Here is a 15,139-nt window from a genome sequence, read left to right on the forward strand (position 1 = left end):
AAGTGAAAGTGGTCTTTGACTTTTGGCCCTCACCTTTTTTTTTAGTCATTAGTTTTCAGCAAAAACCTAAAAGCATTTTTCTTGTTTTTTTTTAATGGTTTAAATTATAAATGCTATGATAAATAAATCATTTTCGTAAAGTGAATGAAGAAAATAAACTTAATTTAATTTCTTAAAGTAAAATTAAATAATAATAATTTAAATCAGTGTTAAAGCACATCTTTTCTGCATTGTTCTGTACCTACAAACATAAACTCTGATACTAACATAGCTGTAAGAGGTTCGTATTGGCCAGATTTTTATCAGCCAATTAATCAATCTCAAGAAATTATCTTTCTGAGACATGTTTGTCAATAAAAAATGCCAAATATTAATTTGTTTCAGCTTCTCAAAAAGGGTATTTTCTGCCTATATCCATTTAACATTGTTGTATTTATTGTTGATTTTGACAAAACAGTCAGTTTGGAGTTGGTTTGTTTTGCCAACGGTGTCGTCAATAATTCAGCCTCGCACCAGCACACACTCTCAGAGCTGTCGTCTTTTTATCACATTGAATATGCAGCAGCCCTGCAAAAGGCAACATCACATCCCTCCCCTGAGTATATGTGACTTTCCCCTTTCAGATGGAACCTTTTAATGATAAGGTTGCCACGTGAAAAGTGAAGAGTTTGCTCAACAGGGGCCGTGGCATCAATAGACGGCTCCTCACAGCTCAGTTCCCTACCTATTGTGCTGGGGGACAGTGATACCGTGATGGCAGGTCATTAGTAAGGCGTTCATGCCTCATTGTGCGCTGATGGTGCTTTTTGTTTGCGCCTGTCCAAGCAGAGATCACAACAGCAAACGTCCATGCAAAGGTCAGAGGAACACACAGTTCAAGTTTGAAGAATCGCAATCGTTGGCTTTCGTAAATGAAGGTTTTTCATCAAAAACTCGGTCCAGACACGCCGGTCAGTGAAATGCCGGCACGCAGAGATGGAGGTCATGGCTGGCTCCAGCAAGCCGCCGCTACAAAAATCATCGGTTTGTGGAAAATAGCGCGGCACTTGAAAAGCGCTTGAGGTTGAGTTTGAATTGAAAAGCTGCATTAACCGCAAGAGAGGAGTGGGGTGAGATAGTCAGGGATGGAAGGACAAAAAGGCTCCTCACATAGGGAAAACACACATTCTGTTTTACTGATACTGTCAATGGAAACTCCTGAATCAGCTGAACACACACACACACGCACACACACACGCCTCAGATTCAATTACAACATCGTGAGATGAAGGAGAAATTCTTCAGCCTTCAGCACTTCCAATTAAACTACCGCTCTGAGTGTGTGTTTGTGAGTGTGTGAGTGTGTGTGTGTGTGTGTGTGTGTGTGTGTGTGTGTGTGTGTGTGTGTGTGTGTGTGTGTGTGTGTGTGTGTGTGTGTGTGTGTGTGTGTGTGTGTGTGTGCGCGTGCATGCGTGGGTGTGTGTTTGTGCGTTGCTGCGCAAGTCGTGTGTATTTGGGTGTGTGATTGCGCTTGCCAGTGTGTATGTTTAACAGGCGAGGTGTGTGTATATGGGTCTTGGCTTTGATGGCGTCGCGCTGCGCTGCAAGGGCCACTGAGGCGTGACGAGTGAGAGAGAGAGAGTGTGTGTGTGTGTGTGTGTGTTTGTCAGCCTCTCTGATGTCACCTTGTATCATTTCAGGCTAATTTCACCTATTCTCAGAGAGCGAGAGAGAGAACCACAGGCAGGGAGGGAACAAAAAAGGGCGACAGAGAAAGTAAATGATAAGGTACAACTTTATTAGTGTCCTTGAGGCGGTCGACATCGGGGTTTCTCCGTGCTACACATGCACTTAGAATACAAACAACAAACAGGAACTAGCCGTAGGAGTGCGAAGTGTAATACACCTCAACTCGCAGAAAGATCAAAGGGGCAATAGGAAAGTTAGTATAATTGTTATTGGACACCATTGTTTTTTTTTAATTAATTCCTTCCTCCCATTTCCTTCTCTTCTCCTTTTTAAACCTCCTTCATTTGTCTGAGCCCAAGACTCGGGCGAGAAAACGTCCCACAAAGCCACATAGCATCACAAATCCGGGTCAGCGAACGTTATTATTAACTGGACTCCGCTAAATTGGAATGATTGAGAGGGAAACAGGATTACTGGTGGTCGGAATTGGATGTTAATGATGTAAATGTAATTATTGTCCTTGAAATGATATTTCCGTTCGCAAATTGGAGAGCGTCTCGTCTTTTTCCCTCCTCGTTATTAATGCAGCAAATAATAAAGGGACATGAATGGAAAGACTAACGGCGACTGAAGACAGATCTTTTTCATGTATTCGTGTTTACTGTATCATGTCGTTAATCAACAGGCTTATTATGATCTCCCCAAAATTACTTTCCCCGTTTCTCTTTCTGCCAATCTCAGTTTCTTTCCCCCCGCCTCCTCTCTCTTTCCATCCTGTTTCATCCTCTCTCACTCATCCCGTCTTATCTCCTCTCTGGTGATAATATCTCTGCCTGCAGACGGAGCTCGGCTGAGAAATACTAGGCAGATAGGGGCGAGCGAGACAGAGAAGCAAAGAACTGTGTGAGGTTTTGGGAAGGGGGGGGGGCGTTGAGATGTAAGTTATGCTGCTTATGTCAAGTTCACGCCGCATGATTTTTAGCCACTTTTTTGGAAGTTGCTGACAAGAGCCCCAGATCGGAGCAAAATCGGCGTTCGATCGGCATTTGCCAGTTGCTGCGCGTGAACTGGTCAAAGATTCAAGAGGCAAAATATGTCGTTGCCGGTCAGTCCTGCAGCGTGAGCCGCACAGCGATCCGACGACTTTGAAAGTTGTAGCATCAGCGTCTCAACTGTCAAAATCGAGAGGAAGAAGAAATTAGCGTGTTCAGTGAGAAAGTCTCGTGAAAGAGGAAAAGTTTCCTTCTGCAGACACATACGTCGCTGACATCACTTAATATCTTTTACATCTGACATTACCTGAATCTCCTGCCTGCAGAGCTCCGCGTCCGTGTATTTGCTCCCGAACCTTATTGCTGTATCATAATTTCACAGTTCACAGAGCCGCCGCCCTCAGCTGTTATCCTTACATTAACTCATCTTCTCATGAATGAAATGCAAGTTTTGAGTATTTTTCCTGTCTGAGGGCTCGGTAGCATCTACTGTTCAATCCCTATCAGGACTTTAAACATTTATGTGATTAAACAGCTGGATTCAGTGGAACAAAAATTAGACTTAAAACAGTAATGGTAGTAAATATGACATGAGGCAGATAATGTACAAGCATTGTTTTTAATTTGTTCTATTGAATTCAGGCAATGTATAGCTATTTATTTTAAGTGATTTTGCAACGTCAAGGCCGTGCCACTGTTGTGATCGAGTAAATTTCCCAAGAAAACAACATTAGACAGTCTCACTGGAGGAATGTTCCACACAAGGGCACCAGTATTGATTTAACTTTCTTAGATTTGATAATCTGCTTCTTTGTCATAATAGATTTTCTGGAATTGTCTAAAAAAACAAAACACCTCAGACCTTCATTTGATTTAAACGCGTCCCTGGAACGTCTATGTGAGCAGACTTCAGCTGTTGGATCAGATTTAATACTGCCTGTTCTGCAGATCGGTGAGATCACATCGGAGCGAGGGAAAGTTAATCAAACTGGCTTTTGTTACACGTCCTCGCCGTGTTGCCAGCTAATAATCTTGATGTAAGCTAATAACTGAGGAATGGACATCGTCCTCGCCGCCGCTCCCCTGAGGCCCCTGTGCACCCGTGTTTTTTCGAACAGTTTCGGTCAGACCACTTTTGTTCCACTCACCTCCCGGGGGTGGGGGTCAATGCACCAAATGATTTTGAGTGGCGGTGGCAGATGTTGTGTCTGATGCCATTCAACAATCTCTCCGAAAAGACTGCGGCTGTCCTGTGTCACTGTGTGTGTGTGTGTGTGTGTGTGTGTGTGTGTGTGTGTGTGTGTGTGTGTGTGTGTGTGTGTGTGTGTGTGTGTGTGTGTGTGTGTGTGTGTGTGTGTGTGTGTGTGTGTGTGTGTGTGTGGTTTCCTCTCTGTGCCCTTGAGCCTTTATCAAGTCCTTCTAATTATTTTATTATGTAAATGAGTCACCATTATTTCATTAGCGAGGCAGCCAATCACAGAAGCTGATTAGGAAGTGATTAGCATGCAGTCGGGCTCTCTCCGTGTGTCTCCGTGTCCTTGTGAATGGAGGGGACGGCGGCAGTAATGACCCATCTGGACACACATTTGTGCATTTAGTTTGAAAACAATTGTAGGGATTTGTTAAATCGTATTACACAGTTAACACACATGCAGCCACACAGCACAAATACACACATTCAGTATATGTGCAACATTTAAAGCGACAATAATCAGCACTTTTCAACCAGGCTGTCCCATTTTCAAGGCTCTCTCACGGACTGGTTGGATGCTGGTTTGTCCGACCTCTCCCAGCATTCATTGCTTGCCGGTGACGAAGCTAACGAGCTAAGTGCAGCACAGATATTCCCAGCAAGTATCCTGGGGGGGGGGGGATATCGCAGAGATTTTTGGTTAAGATGAGACATGTTCCAGGAAACTATAAAAACCTCAGTGACTGGTTTGTCAGGGTAAAGAGGAGTTGTTGAATTTTGCGTAATGGTGACACATATCATTTAGGAGAGGAATCCACTAAAGCTGTTTCCAGGTCAAATCCGCAGACGCATGCACAATACAGCGGGGGGGGGTTTCTGCACAGGCTTTGCGGGCTACTCAGTCTACGATGGCGTCCAGAGGAATCTTCCCAGAGATGTGGCCCCATGAGCTGTGGTGCTGGAGAACGTAGTGCCACATATTTCCCTCAGGAATTCAACTTCAATTCTTTAGGGGCAGATACACAACTCCACAATTGAATACTATGTTTGTTAGGTACGATTAAGAACTTTTGATTCATGACATTTAGGTTAAAACATCTGAAACAGACATATGCTCCAGAAATAGACTGATGTGAACTCCATACAGCATTTGGGGGAAGACATGGCTTTTCTCAGCAGAGGTAGAATAAGTTTTTGGGGTCTGTTCTTTTCATTATTGGCAACAAGGATTTACAGTCAGATACATGTTTCTGTTGGTGTGTGTGTGTGTGTGTGTGGGGGGGGGGGTTTAAGTTGGCAGGACATTGAGGAAAGTGTTAACTGAGAATTTGAGCGAGTTAGCATGTGGTTTTTGTGTGTGTGTGTGCAGATAGTTTCACTCTTACTTCAGTTTCTGTAAGCCCCCCCTTTCCAGCACACGCACAAACAGGAGCACACAGTCGTTTTGCTTGGTGTGTCAGCCGCTGAGAGTGAAGGTCTGTCAGAGGTGTTCAGATGAAAGGAGAGGAATGCTCCACAATTGAGAAAGGTTCTTTTAAACCAGTCGGTAAAGCGGAATTTAAAACAAGGACATGTTTTTCTTCACCGCTAAGCCAAGGCGAAATACCTCCTCTACTGCGAGCTGAGTGGAACACTGTGTGTGTGTGTGTGTGTGTGCACAGTTAAAAGCCCACAGCACATATTTTAAACATGGTGGGTTTCAATCCAATTTTGCCGTTCACTGTATACTGCTTTCAGGGGCAGAAATTGCATTTAAAAAGCTTGGAAACTAAATAGAGCTTCTGTATGTTCTCTGAACCGTCGGCAAGGTGAAGCAAGGCCAAACAAATGTTTTGGTAGGTAAAGCAAGGATAAGTGGTTCTGCAATTCACAGCTACTGATTTTTTACCTGGAAAACATTCAAAGCCAGGTTTTATACTCAGGATTTACACCAAACTTCTCCACCGTAGCCCTAAAACACACTTACTTAAACTGAATTAAATGTGAATTTGCATTTAAAACATCCTTTTTTTAATGTCACTGCAACTTCTATGTGATATTTAACATTTATATAGTGATATATATATATATATATATAATAGTTGGTTTTCTGTTTTAAAAATATATATCAGGTTTGTAGGTGCAGCACATTTCTGTTCACATAAACACACACACACTTGAATAACACTCTTGGGGAGCCACGCAGAGAGAGCAACCTGACGGCAAGATGTAAACTGACACACACACTGTCGGAGACAGGAAGTCATGGAGTTTTACACACACACACACGCACAGGAACATTTGTTAGACAGCAGTGGAATTAGATAGTGTGCGTCCAAGTTTGGTTTTATAATATAATAGTGTAAAAATTCAAGTTGTGCTCCTCTTTGTGCCCCCCCTCCACATTTTCTACGACTTGAGGTAAACTTGCTGTGACGGAGACTTAATTGAATTGAATGGGGAGAGAAGTGAAATGCACGAAGAGAGAGAGGCTGGTTTTAAGGGTGATGCCACGAGGAACGTGATCCAGTGCGTCTCGGAGGCTGTGAGTCACAGCCAGCCGTACAGCCGGCAGCCCAAGACAGTCACTTAGTTTGATGTTAACTTGTTTCTCCTCCGGTGGTGGCTGTCACCTCTTGGTATCCCTCTGTAGCAGGAGCTCAGATCAGTGGGGTATCTGAGGGCCTGTCGTTCTGTTCTCCATCACAGCCGCCGCCGCTCGCTCCAGGACAAACGTAGCAGAGCTGTAGCACTAACTGAACGCGGGGAGATTTATGTTGCTGCAGTGCCGGGGCGCTGTTAGTTTTTTCCATTGGGTGGTTTGCTCTTGTATATCTCCTTTTTTTCTCAGTGACTCTTCAGAAAAGTAGAAGAGCTACAAAGAACAAAGAAATAAAACTTCTGGTCTTTAGTTTTCAGTTCTGTGTAGTTTTTAATCCTTGTGGTCAAAACATTGAGTTTATCATGTTTATTTGACGTAAGGAGTTAGATTATCTATCTGTTCCTTTGCCAATTTAATTTGTCTAACAACGTCAGCACTTAAACAATGCTATCTTATCTTTTTTTTCATTGTTGAGGATGAATTGGATTTAATTAGAACGGCTATTTTGTTGACTGCTCAACAGTTCAACAAAAGCATCAAAAGAATCACTGAACTGCTCCAGTTTTCTCAGCCCTCTGAGATAATAAATTTAATAACTTTTGTTTTCAAATAGTTGATTTTTTTTTTACCATTTTATTAACCATATAATTAATTAATCAAGGAAATAACAGTCAGATTAAAGGACAGTGAAGGTAATTGATATTTGAAATGAATGTTAAATGTTGTCACGACCGAGTCACTGTTGCTGAACAGGAGATTTACCTGTTTGGTTTTCATATTTACATGATATGACATTGCATGAAAAGTGTTTCCTCAAGCACCGACAGCGATCCAAGCGTTATATTTTTAAGAGAATATGAGGTTTTTCTATGTATTTGTGTGCAGTACAATTGTCATGATATATATCACTATCATACTATTTGATATAGAAGATGTCATCCCTGCCCCCCCACCTACAGAAGGGCACAGAGGACACAATGACCACTAACTCCCAGTGACTTGAATCAGATGCCACTCTGGCTTTTCTTCGCCACATCGCTCCTTTTAGCCATTTTACTAACACAGGGACGCACGTCACTACGAGGTCAATGAATCAGCCGGCTAACATGCTATTCCTATAAGCAATATCGCCGGCACCAGCCACATATCATTGCAAGTAGATTGGTTTAGCTCGCCGCCGGGGACAAGTGGCGTCTCTCTGTATTAGTGCGACTTCTTGTTTAGGCGGATCCACGGGCGGCCAGCTCACACATGCGTGTCCCCGGGCGGCGGCGATGGGCTCAGATGATCAGCTGAAGGGCCCTGGTGGTTGAGTCAGAGGTGATCCTGACTGGCCCTGAGTGATGACTGTCGGAGCTCAGACTCCTGGTGCTTCATTAATGAGCCGAGACAAACACACGCACACACACAAACAACACACAGCAGAAGTTTTACCGGATCAGACCAGAGAGGAAGTTGTGTGGCGTTGAAAAAAATAATAAAAAATCATTGTTTTTATGAGGTGAACTAAATCTTTTGTTGTTTCTCTTTGCAGGAAGTTGCACATTTGACGAGGGCTTCACTCAGTGTGATTACCAGCAAGATCCCTATGATGACTTTGACTGGACACACATCAACACCCAGGATGTGCCCTACGTCTCACCGGACCTGCCACACGGTAAAGATTGATCCTTTCCTCTTCATCCTCTAACCCACCAAACCTTCTCTTCTTCATTGGTTTTTAGTCGGTAGGAAAACAACCAAGAGACATTTCCTCTCTAAAAATCCTAAAAACTTAGAATCCAAAAGTATTCAAGACCAAAAGCTTCACAAGATTATAGAAATATTTGATTTTTGTGACATAACTTTGTGTTTTTTCTTCTTTTATACGCCCTCAATCATCTGCGACCCTCCAGATTAATGTAACGACACTTTAGAGATGACCACCGGATTTAAAATATAAAATAATGATGCAATCAATTCATGATTATATAGAGTAGTTAAAACAAGCTCAACTTTAACCAATGCAGCAATAAAATGCTTCATCCAAGTTTGTTTCTCTGTATTAACAATGTAATTATGTAACATGTAATAGTACATTGGTCTAAGAAGAGTATATATATATGTTGTTGTGGTACTTTTTCCTCCTCCTCCTCTTCCTCCTCTCGTCTTCTCTTCCTCTCCTCTTTAATCAGTTGTTTTTTCCCTCCTCCATGATGATGATGAAGGGGAAATTAAATCTTTCTGCCTGAGGGCTGGGGGTCTAATTAACAGAATATGAGGTCGTTAATCAATGGCAGTGAACAGGGGAAGGTTGCCTACTTCACAGTGTTAAAAGCAAACTGTTATAACAATAAGCAGCTCTGCGGTGTTGAGATCGTTCTGCTGGCTTTTACAAAAACCTGAATACCACAGGGTAGAAATGTCCACTGCTGTCCGAGCAATGACGGTGACCGTTAAAAAGTCTTTCAGGAGTTTCTTCTCCACCTCTCTCGTGTCCTCTCCTCCGCCCCCTTCCATCCCTCCACTTCTCTCCTCTTTTCATTTTGTCTCCTCTTGCCTTCTCCTCTCCTTTAAATCCCCCTTTCCCCTTTTTTGTCTCCTCTTCCTCTCCTTTCTCCTCATTTCCGTTTCTTTCCCGTCCTTTTGTCTCCTCTCCTCCTCGTCTGTTGTGGAAGATTATGTCTTTGTTACCATGACAATGTAATGCCGTTATTTATCTCTCATGCTTATCATCATGACAACCCAGGCTCGCTGACATTTAGAGAAAGGTTCGGTTCAACACCAGCTCTTTACGGTTTTCACACACACAAACATTTCCTCGCAAAATGTGTGTAGCTCTCTTGCACATGTGGTCCCGCATATATTTGAGCGATAACACAAGCGTCGGGTGCCTTGCCCAGTGGTACAAGGCCAAACTCTTGCATTTGCTGCTATTAATACCAAGAGGTGTTGCTTTTAAGAGAGGGCAGAGTTGGCAGCTTGAACAGGTTAAATACCTTGCCCAAGAGCGCCTGGCATTAGCATAGCAGCAGCGCCGGCCTGCAGAAGCTTTCGTGGAATGAGTGGGGGCACGAGGTTGGCACAGCAGGTTAATGATTTGGAGACGTCCCTTGCTGTGGGGGGGGGGGGTTCAGAGCCTTTTGCCTAAAGGTGTGGGAGCGTGAACTGACATTTGATGTGTTAATAATGCCGGCAGGCTGCGGGGACAGCGGTGCACTGGATGGAAAACAACATGGCTGCAGGAGATTGCAGATACAACACTTGGCTAGGTTTTGTATTTGGACGCACTTATAGGAAATGGGTTGGGGCTGAGTTGCTAGCTTAAAGGCCTTGCCCAGGGACACGTGGGTAACGGCCATTATTAGTATTGTTATTTTCTCTGGCAATCATAGCCACCAGTAATTTAGAAGTACTCTGGCCTGGCTGGCTGCTGCGTCCCTGAGGGCCTGACATGATTTAGAGGAGCTAGTGGCACTAAACCTTTTTAGCTTTTGACCCCTGAAAACAAAGAGATGCCGACGCCCTTTATTAAGGGGGGATGTTAAGAGCATTTGGCATCTGAAAGACCTGAGGGAGGGAGTTTATTTTGCTGATTAGTAGTTCACAGGGTCATATATTGTCAAAGGTATTGGCAGAAGTAGAGGAGCCATCTTGTGGCTTCACGCCCAATCATCGGGTAGTTGAGCCAACAATTATACTTTTGTTCCTTATAACCTACATCGATTCGTCCCAGTTGCTAATCGCCATTTGTGCTTGAGGCAGTATCGAGTGTGCAGGGATGGTTTGGCAGTTTTTGTAATAGAGATAAAACTCTTCTGTGTAATTTCTCTGAGGGTTGATGCTGGCACTCGTCGCCGTGGCAGGGTCTCGATGCTACGCTGGCATTGTGCGTCGTGCCAGTCGAACATTCATGGGCTGTGGTGCAGTGGCTCAGTGGACTAAAGCAGATACTCTTGACTCATAATGTTGTCAGCCAGTACCACTCTAAACCTATTTGGCATGCCTTGCTCCCCGCGCCTCCCTCTGTCCTCTTGTTTTTCACTGTGTTCGCTCCGGTAAAGAAAGAGAATAAAGGCTTTTAAACTGCTGCAGAGCTGATTCCTTGTACACTGGGTGTTTTAATAATGATCAAATAATGATGGATACAGCAGCTCAAACAGTGTCAAATTAAAATCTATTTGACATGAGTCTCTGCAAGACCTGAACATTAAGCTCCGGGTTGCATTAGGTGTATTATATCCACTCTGTTAGTTCAGTTAAATCTAAATTAGACTTAGAAAGTTAAATTTATTTGTGTGGCATTGTGATAGAAAATAATTGTTATTGTATTTTCAAGCCCAAATACCAAGAATTCTCTGATTGCAGCTTCTCAAATGTGGAGATTCACTGCTTTTTGTCTGTCTTAAATAATAATTGGATGATTTTCTTTGGACACTGGGAGGCCGTAGTTTTAATTATTTTGTTATTTTCTTATATTTTACAGGAAAAAACTACTTTTGACTTAATTTTATTGGAAATTAAGGTAACACAGACAACCTAGCAAAACATCCAATATCAATGAATCATGCCATCATAATAACATTCATCAAAGTAAATCCTAAAATGAACAATGGGATGAAAGGGTGGAAGTTTGAGGGGCAAATTATTCCAACACTCGAAAAAAATACTTGATCATCGTTGAATTTTGACGTGGACACATGGGACGAAGAGCAGTGATTGGTCCGTAAACCTGAGAGGTCTTGACAGTAAATCTGGCCACAAGGACGATGCATGAAAGACAAATCATCTCATGCATGCTTCCTTCTTGGTGCCGGCAGGGAAAGTGCATTTCTGCATTTTGAAGGAGCTGCTATTAGCTGTTATTAGTGTTTTGTGGGGGAAATTTACTCCTTGGGGTCGTTAGCTAATTGCATCACCGAAATTGGTCGGCACCATAAAAAGACTGAAGGTATAACTCTAACGTTAGCAGGCTCTTGCTGCAGAACCGTGTCCTCTGTCTGCCACACTGCTGTTGTACTGTATGTGACAAACTGTATCTGGGTCTTAAGGCTGTCAAGAGCGTGTTTGTTTGTTTTTAGCCTCGTCGTTATCTTGTGTTGACGTTCTAGTGGTGGCCATTTTAGACATTGGCAGTTCAGAGACATCAGCCATTTTAGAAACTGGCAGACTTCGAGTGTCAGATGTTCTTGGCGTCACCAGGTCTGCTTGTATCAGTTCCATGTACTGTCAATCTTAATTAGTCATATTTCTCAGTGTTGAATTTTTCTCTCAGATAAGGCGTTATTAATGTTCAGTTCCCTCGCTGATACTGAAGCATTTTAATGATTTGTAGAATTGACAGCCCTCTACTCTTATAAATATCATCCACCTATTTCTACCTATTGCTAATCCACTTGTTGTTGTGATTTTGCAGCTTGCAGTGTTATGATTGTCTGAAGTGCTAAAGGTTATATTTTTGCCATGTTGTTGTGTCTTATTATGACATATCTGGGGCCCACAGCCTGTTGGGAGTATTTTTAGCTGGCACACCATCTTGGCAGCCATCTTCAAGACACTTTTCTCATGTCACCATCTTGGCATCAGTGCCAGAAAATAAAGGAATAGGAGTGACATCCATCGTGTGTTCATTCTGGATGGATGTAGATTGAGGGAGAGAGAGAGAGTGGTGCTGGCCTCGTCTTGTTTCTGGCCTGTTTGGCTGAAGTCCTGTTTGGACAGAGGCTTGTTAGTGACATTCAGAACCAGGAAGTAGGATTATTATAATACTTCAATGGCCGGGGGTAGAAATGTGTGTTGCTGTGGAGGTGGGGGTTGGGTGGTGGAAACGACAGGAAGAGGAGAGAGGAGAAGTGCCAAACCAATAACTGGGATACATGTTTGATACTGTGTGTGTGTGTGTGTGTGCGTGTGCGTGTGTGTGTGTGTGTGTACCAGTTAAAAACCTGTTATGTTCTGCTCTATTCTGCAGAGAACAGTGTTTTCTCACAGTAGATTAGCTAAACAATAACTGATAATCACCATTGTTCTGCAGCCTATTGTGAAGCGCATATTGTTTATGTTATAATTTGAAAATAGAATTACCCAGAAGTGCTGTGTTTCTTTTTATTGGCGCACAGACATCGTGTTTTATTATATTGTCCTTGCTTTATTTTCTTCAATTAATTCTATTCAATTGTATTTAATTTGGTCCTGTTCTGTTCTTCTTTGTTCGACTCCATTATGTTCCGTTTATTTAATATTTTTGTGATTGTGCGCTGTTCTTTCCTGTTTCTCTTCTAACTCGTTGTATTATTTTGATTATTTCACTTTTCAAGCCAAAACAGTGAAACAATGGGGGGGGGGAAGTCTGATCCCTGCCTCCGAAATTAGACGATTTCGTGCTTTTCTTTGTCATATGTTATTGCAAATTCAAATTTTCGGGACTCTGAGTCAAATGAAACATTAATAAAACATTTAGCAACAAAGTTTAGTTCTTTTGTTAATTTTATGAACTAAACAATCTATTAATTGAAAAAACTAAATCAGCAGATTTGTGGATAATGGAGAATAATCACTAGTTGCAGCCCGTGTTTGTTTTGATTTATTTGTTTCCGTTCTATTTTGTTCAGTTTAGGGTTTTTACTAACAGCCAATCTAGTCAATTCTCTGATCTGAGAAGCTGGAGACATCATCTGTTTTGCTTGAGGAATGACACATGATTAATCATTTGTCAAATATTGTCAATACATCAATGTATGATAGTCGCTCTATTTATCCACCTCAATTGTTCAAACAGAAACATCACTAAAGTGTTTTCCATTAATTATCTTGACAGTGGCAGCCAGACATCTTATAATTCGTCTCACCACGGTTCCATAACAAACCTTTTCACAACAACATATAAAGTCTCTAACTTAGAAAATTGCACTGTTGCGTTATTGTAGAGCTGTGTCTCTCTCTATGACCCCCGTGTCATAGTCCGACTACGCAGGTGGGCCTTCAAAGCATCCATAAAGTTTTTACTGTCCTCAGCAGGCAGGGAGAACTTGTATTGACACCGCTTAAACTGTTCCTGTCCCTGTGACAGGCGTGTAGTTGTCAGCAGGCAGGACTCACCACCACACCTCTGTGTACCTGTCATTCAGCCTAATGCAATCAACCCTCATCATTCACAGCTACCGACACAGTCAACAATCTAATCTGAGGGATTAACCGGCACTACCATGGCTACTCTCTCTCAGGCCACATCCGCATCCCAACGTGTCACTTTTGTTACGTTCACACGTGTGATAGTTTAAACAGAGATTATTTATATTTATGTGAACGATCTCCATCCAGTATTAGCGTGGACGTTCTCCTAGTTTGTGAGGAGCTAATGTGAGATTAAACATCAGGTAGGAAAAATATCACATTTCATCCTATTTTTCCCCGGAACGACATCTGGTTGAGCTCTGAGCTGATTACCAGAACATCTGGATGGGCTGGTAAACTGATTTTGATAAAGCATTATGTTGAGCTTCATTTCCTGCTCTCATACTGTAGGTATATGGTATAGCACTGGAAAAAGAATGCTAGCATAACAAAGCTAACTGATTTATGTTTGAGTTCAGCAGAGAAAGGAGAAACATAATGCGAACAAAATAAGCAAAGCAGAAAAGCATAGCCTCGGGGCCCCTCTGTGAAAATGCAACTAATAACGTTTCACTGCTGGCTACTCGCAGGTAATAATATGTTGCAGACTGTGGGAAACGAGTGCAGTTAACGGGCCTGTGCAAATTGCGTGGACTGGTTTCAACATGCTTTTTTTGGCTGCAAGTTTATCATTATACACTATTCTGATGAAGCTTCACTAATATTAATTTTGTTGATCTGCCTCTCTTCTCTCACACATTTACATTTACCTCGAGACCGCACCGTTTATTTACAGAAATGAAAGGAGAGACGGCGTCAAGAAAAAAGTGGAAGGTTTTCATATAACATGAAAGGAGGATTTTTCTCTTCTCTGTTTATTTGTTTTCTACGAGTGAAGAAACAGCCCCACAATCATAAAGGAGAAACAAACGACACAGTCATAGGAAAGGCGGTTTGTTTTATGTGTCGGGGGGGGGGGGGGGGGGGGGGGGGGGATTATTCTACAAAAAGCCCAAAAGGAATGAAAGCAGAGAGACAACATGCAAACATAAAAGGGTGGAATCAAAGCTTTTTGTTTCCATTACAGGAAACTCACGGTTAGAAAACGTTAGCTAAGGAGGGAAGGCCAAACCGGGTGGGAAGGTACAGCAGAGAACAGGGATTCCACGGAAATGTGGTGGCAAAAGGTTCAATTCCCAGGACTGACAACGTTTTAACCATAGTGTATGTCGATGGACGACTTGACGATTGATTTGGGGTCCAAGGGAGATTGAACAGGAGTATCGAGGTCCAGCTGTATTCAACCCATCGGCAGATAGTCTCAGCTGTCAATCATGACGTTTCACTCAATTTAATATTATCAAATAACTAATTAAAAGCAAACTTAGCAGAAATATGAACAACCTAAAATGACAGAAACCATGTTTGACGTGTCCCATCCACTAACATGGAGGAAGAGTTCAAGATAGTTGTGGGGAGCTGTCTTGTCGACCATCTTTTTGTTTTTATGTTTATAATACCTCATGGAGGCAAGTATGTGTGACGGGTAGGTGGCGATGGAGATTTATTTTTATAAATCATATCGATGAAAGTTCAGTTTGGAGAATGCCACCC

General features: G+C 42.4%; 1 protein-coding gene across 24 annotated transcripts in view; it reads left to right on the forward strand.

Annotated features, from left to right (window-relative positions):
• Positions 1 to 15,139, forward strand: part of ptprk (protein tyrosine phosphatase receptor type K) — a 95,334-nt gene that overhangs the window by 34,060 nt on the left and 46,135 nt on the right. For all 24 annotated transcript variants that reach the window (XM_034579667.1, XM_034579671.1, XM_034579666.1 and 21 more), the window contains one exon: positions 7,968 to 8,090. In XM_034579667.1, the coding sequence (XP_034435558.1) occupies positions 7,968 to 8,090 (123 nt within the window). The remainder of the gene's footprint in view (positions 1 to 7,967; positions 8,091 to 15,139) is intronic.

The sequence above is a fragment of the Hippoglossus hippoglossus genome, chromosome 24 (assembly GCF_009819705.1).
Source record: "Hippoglossus hippoglossus isolate fHipHip1 chromosome 24, fHipHip1.pri, whole genome shotgun sequence".
Taxonomy (NCBI): domain Eukaryota; kingdom Metazoa; phylum Chordata; class Actinopteri; order Pleuronectiformes; family Pleuronectidae; genus Hippoglossus; species Hippoglossus hippoglossus.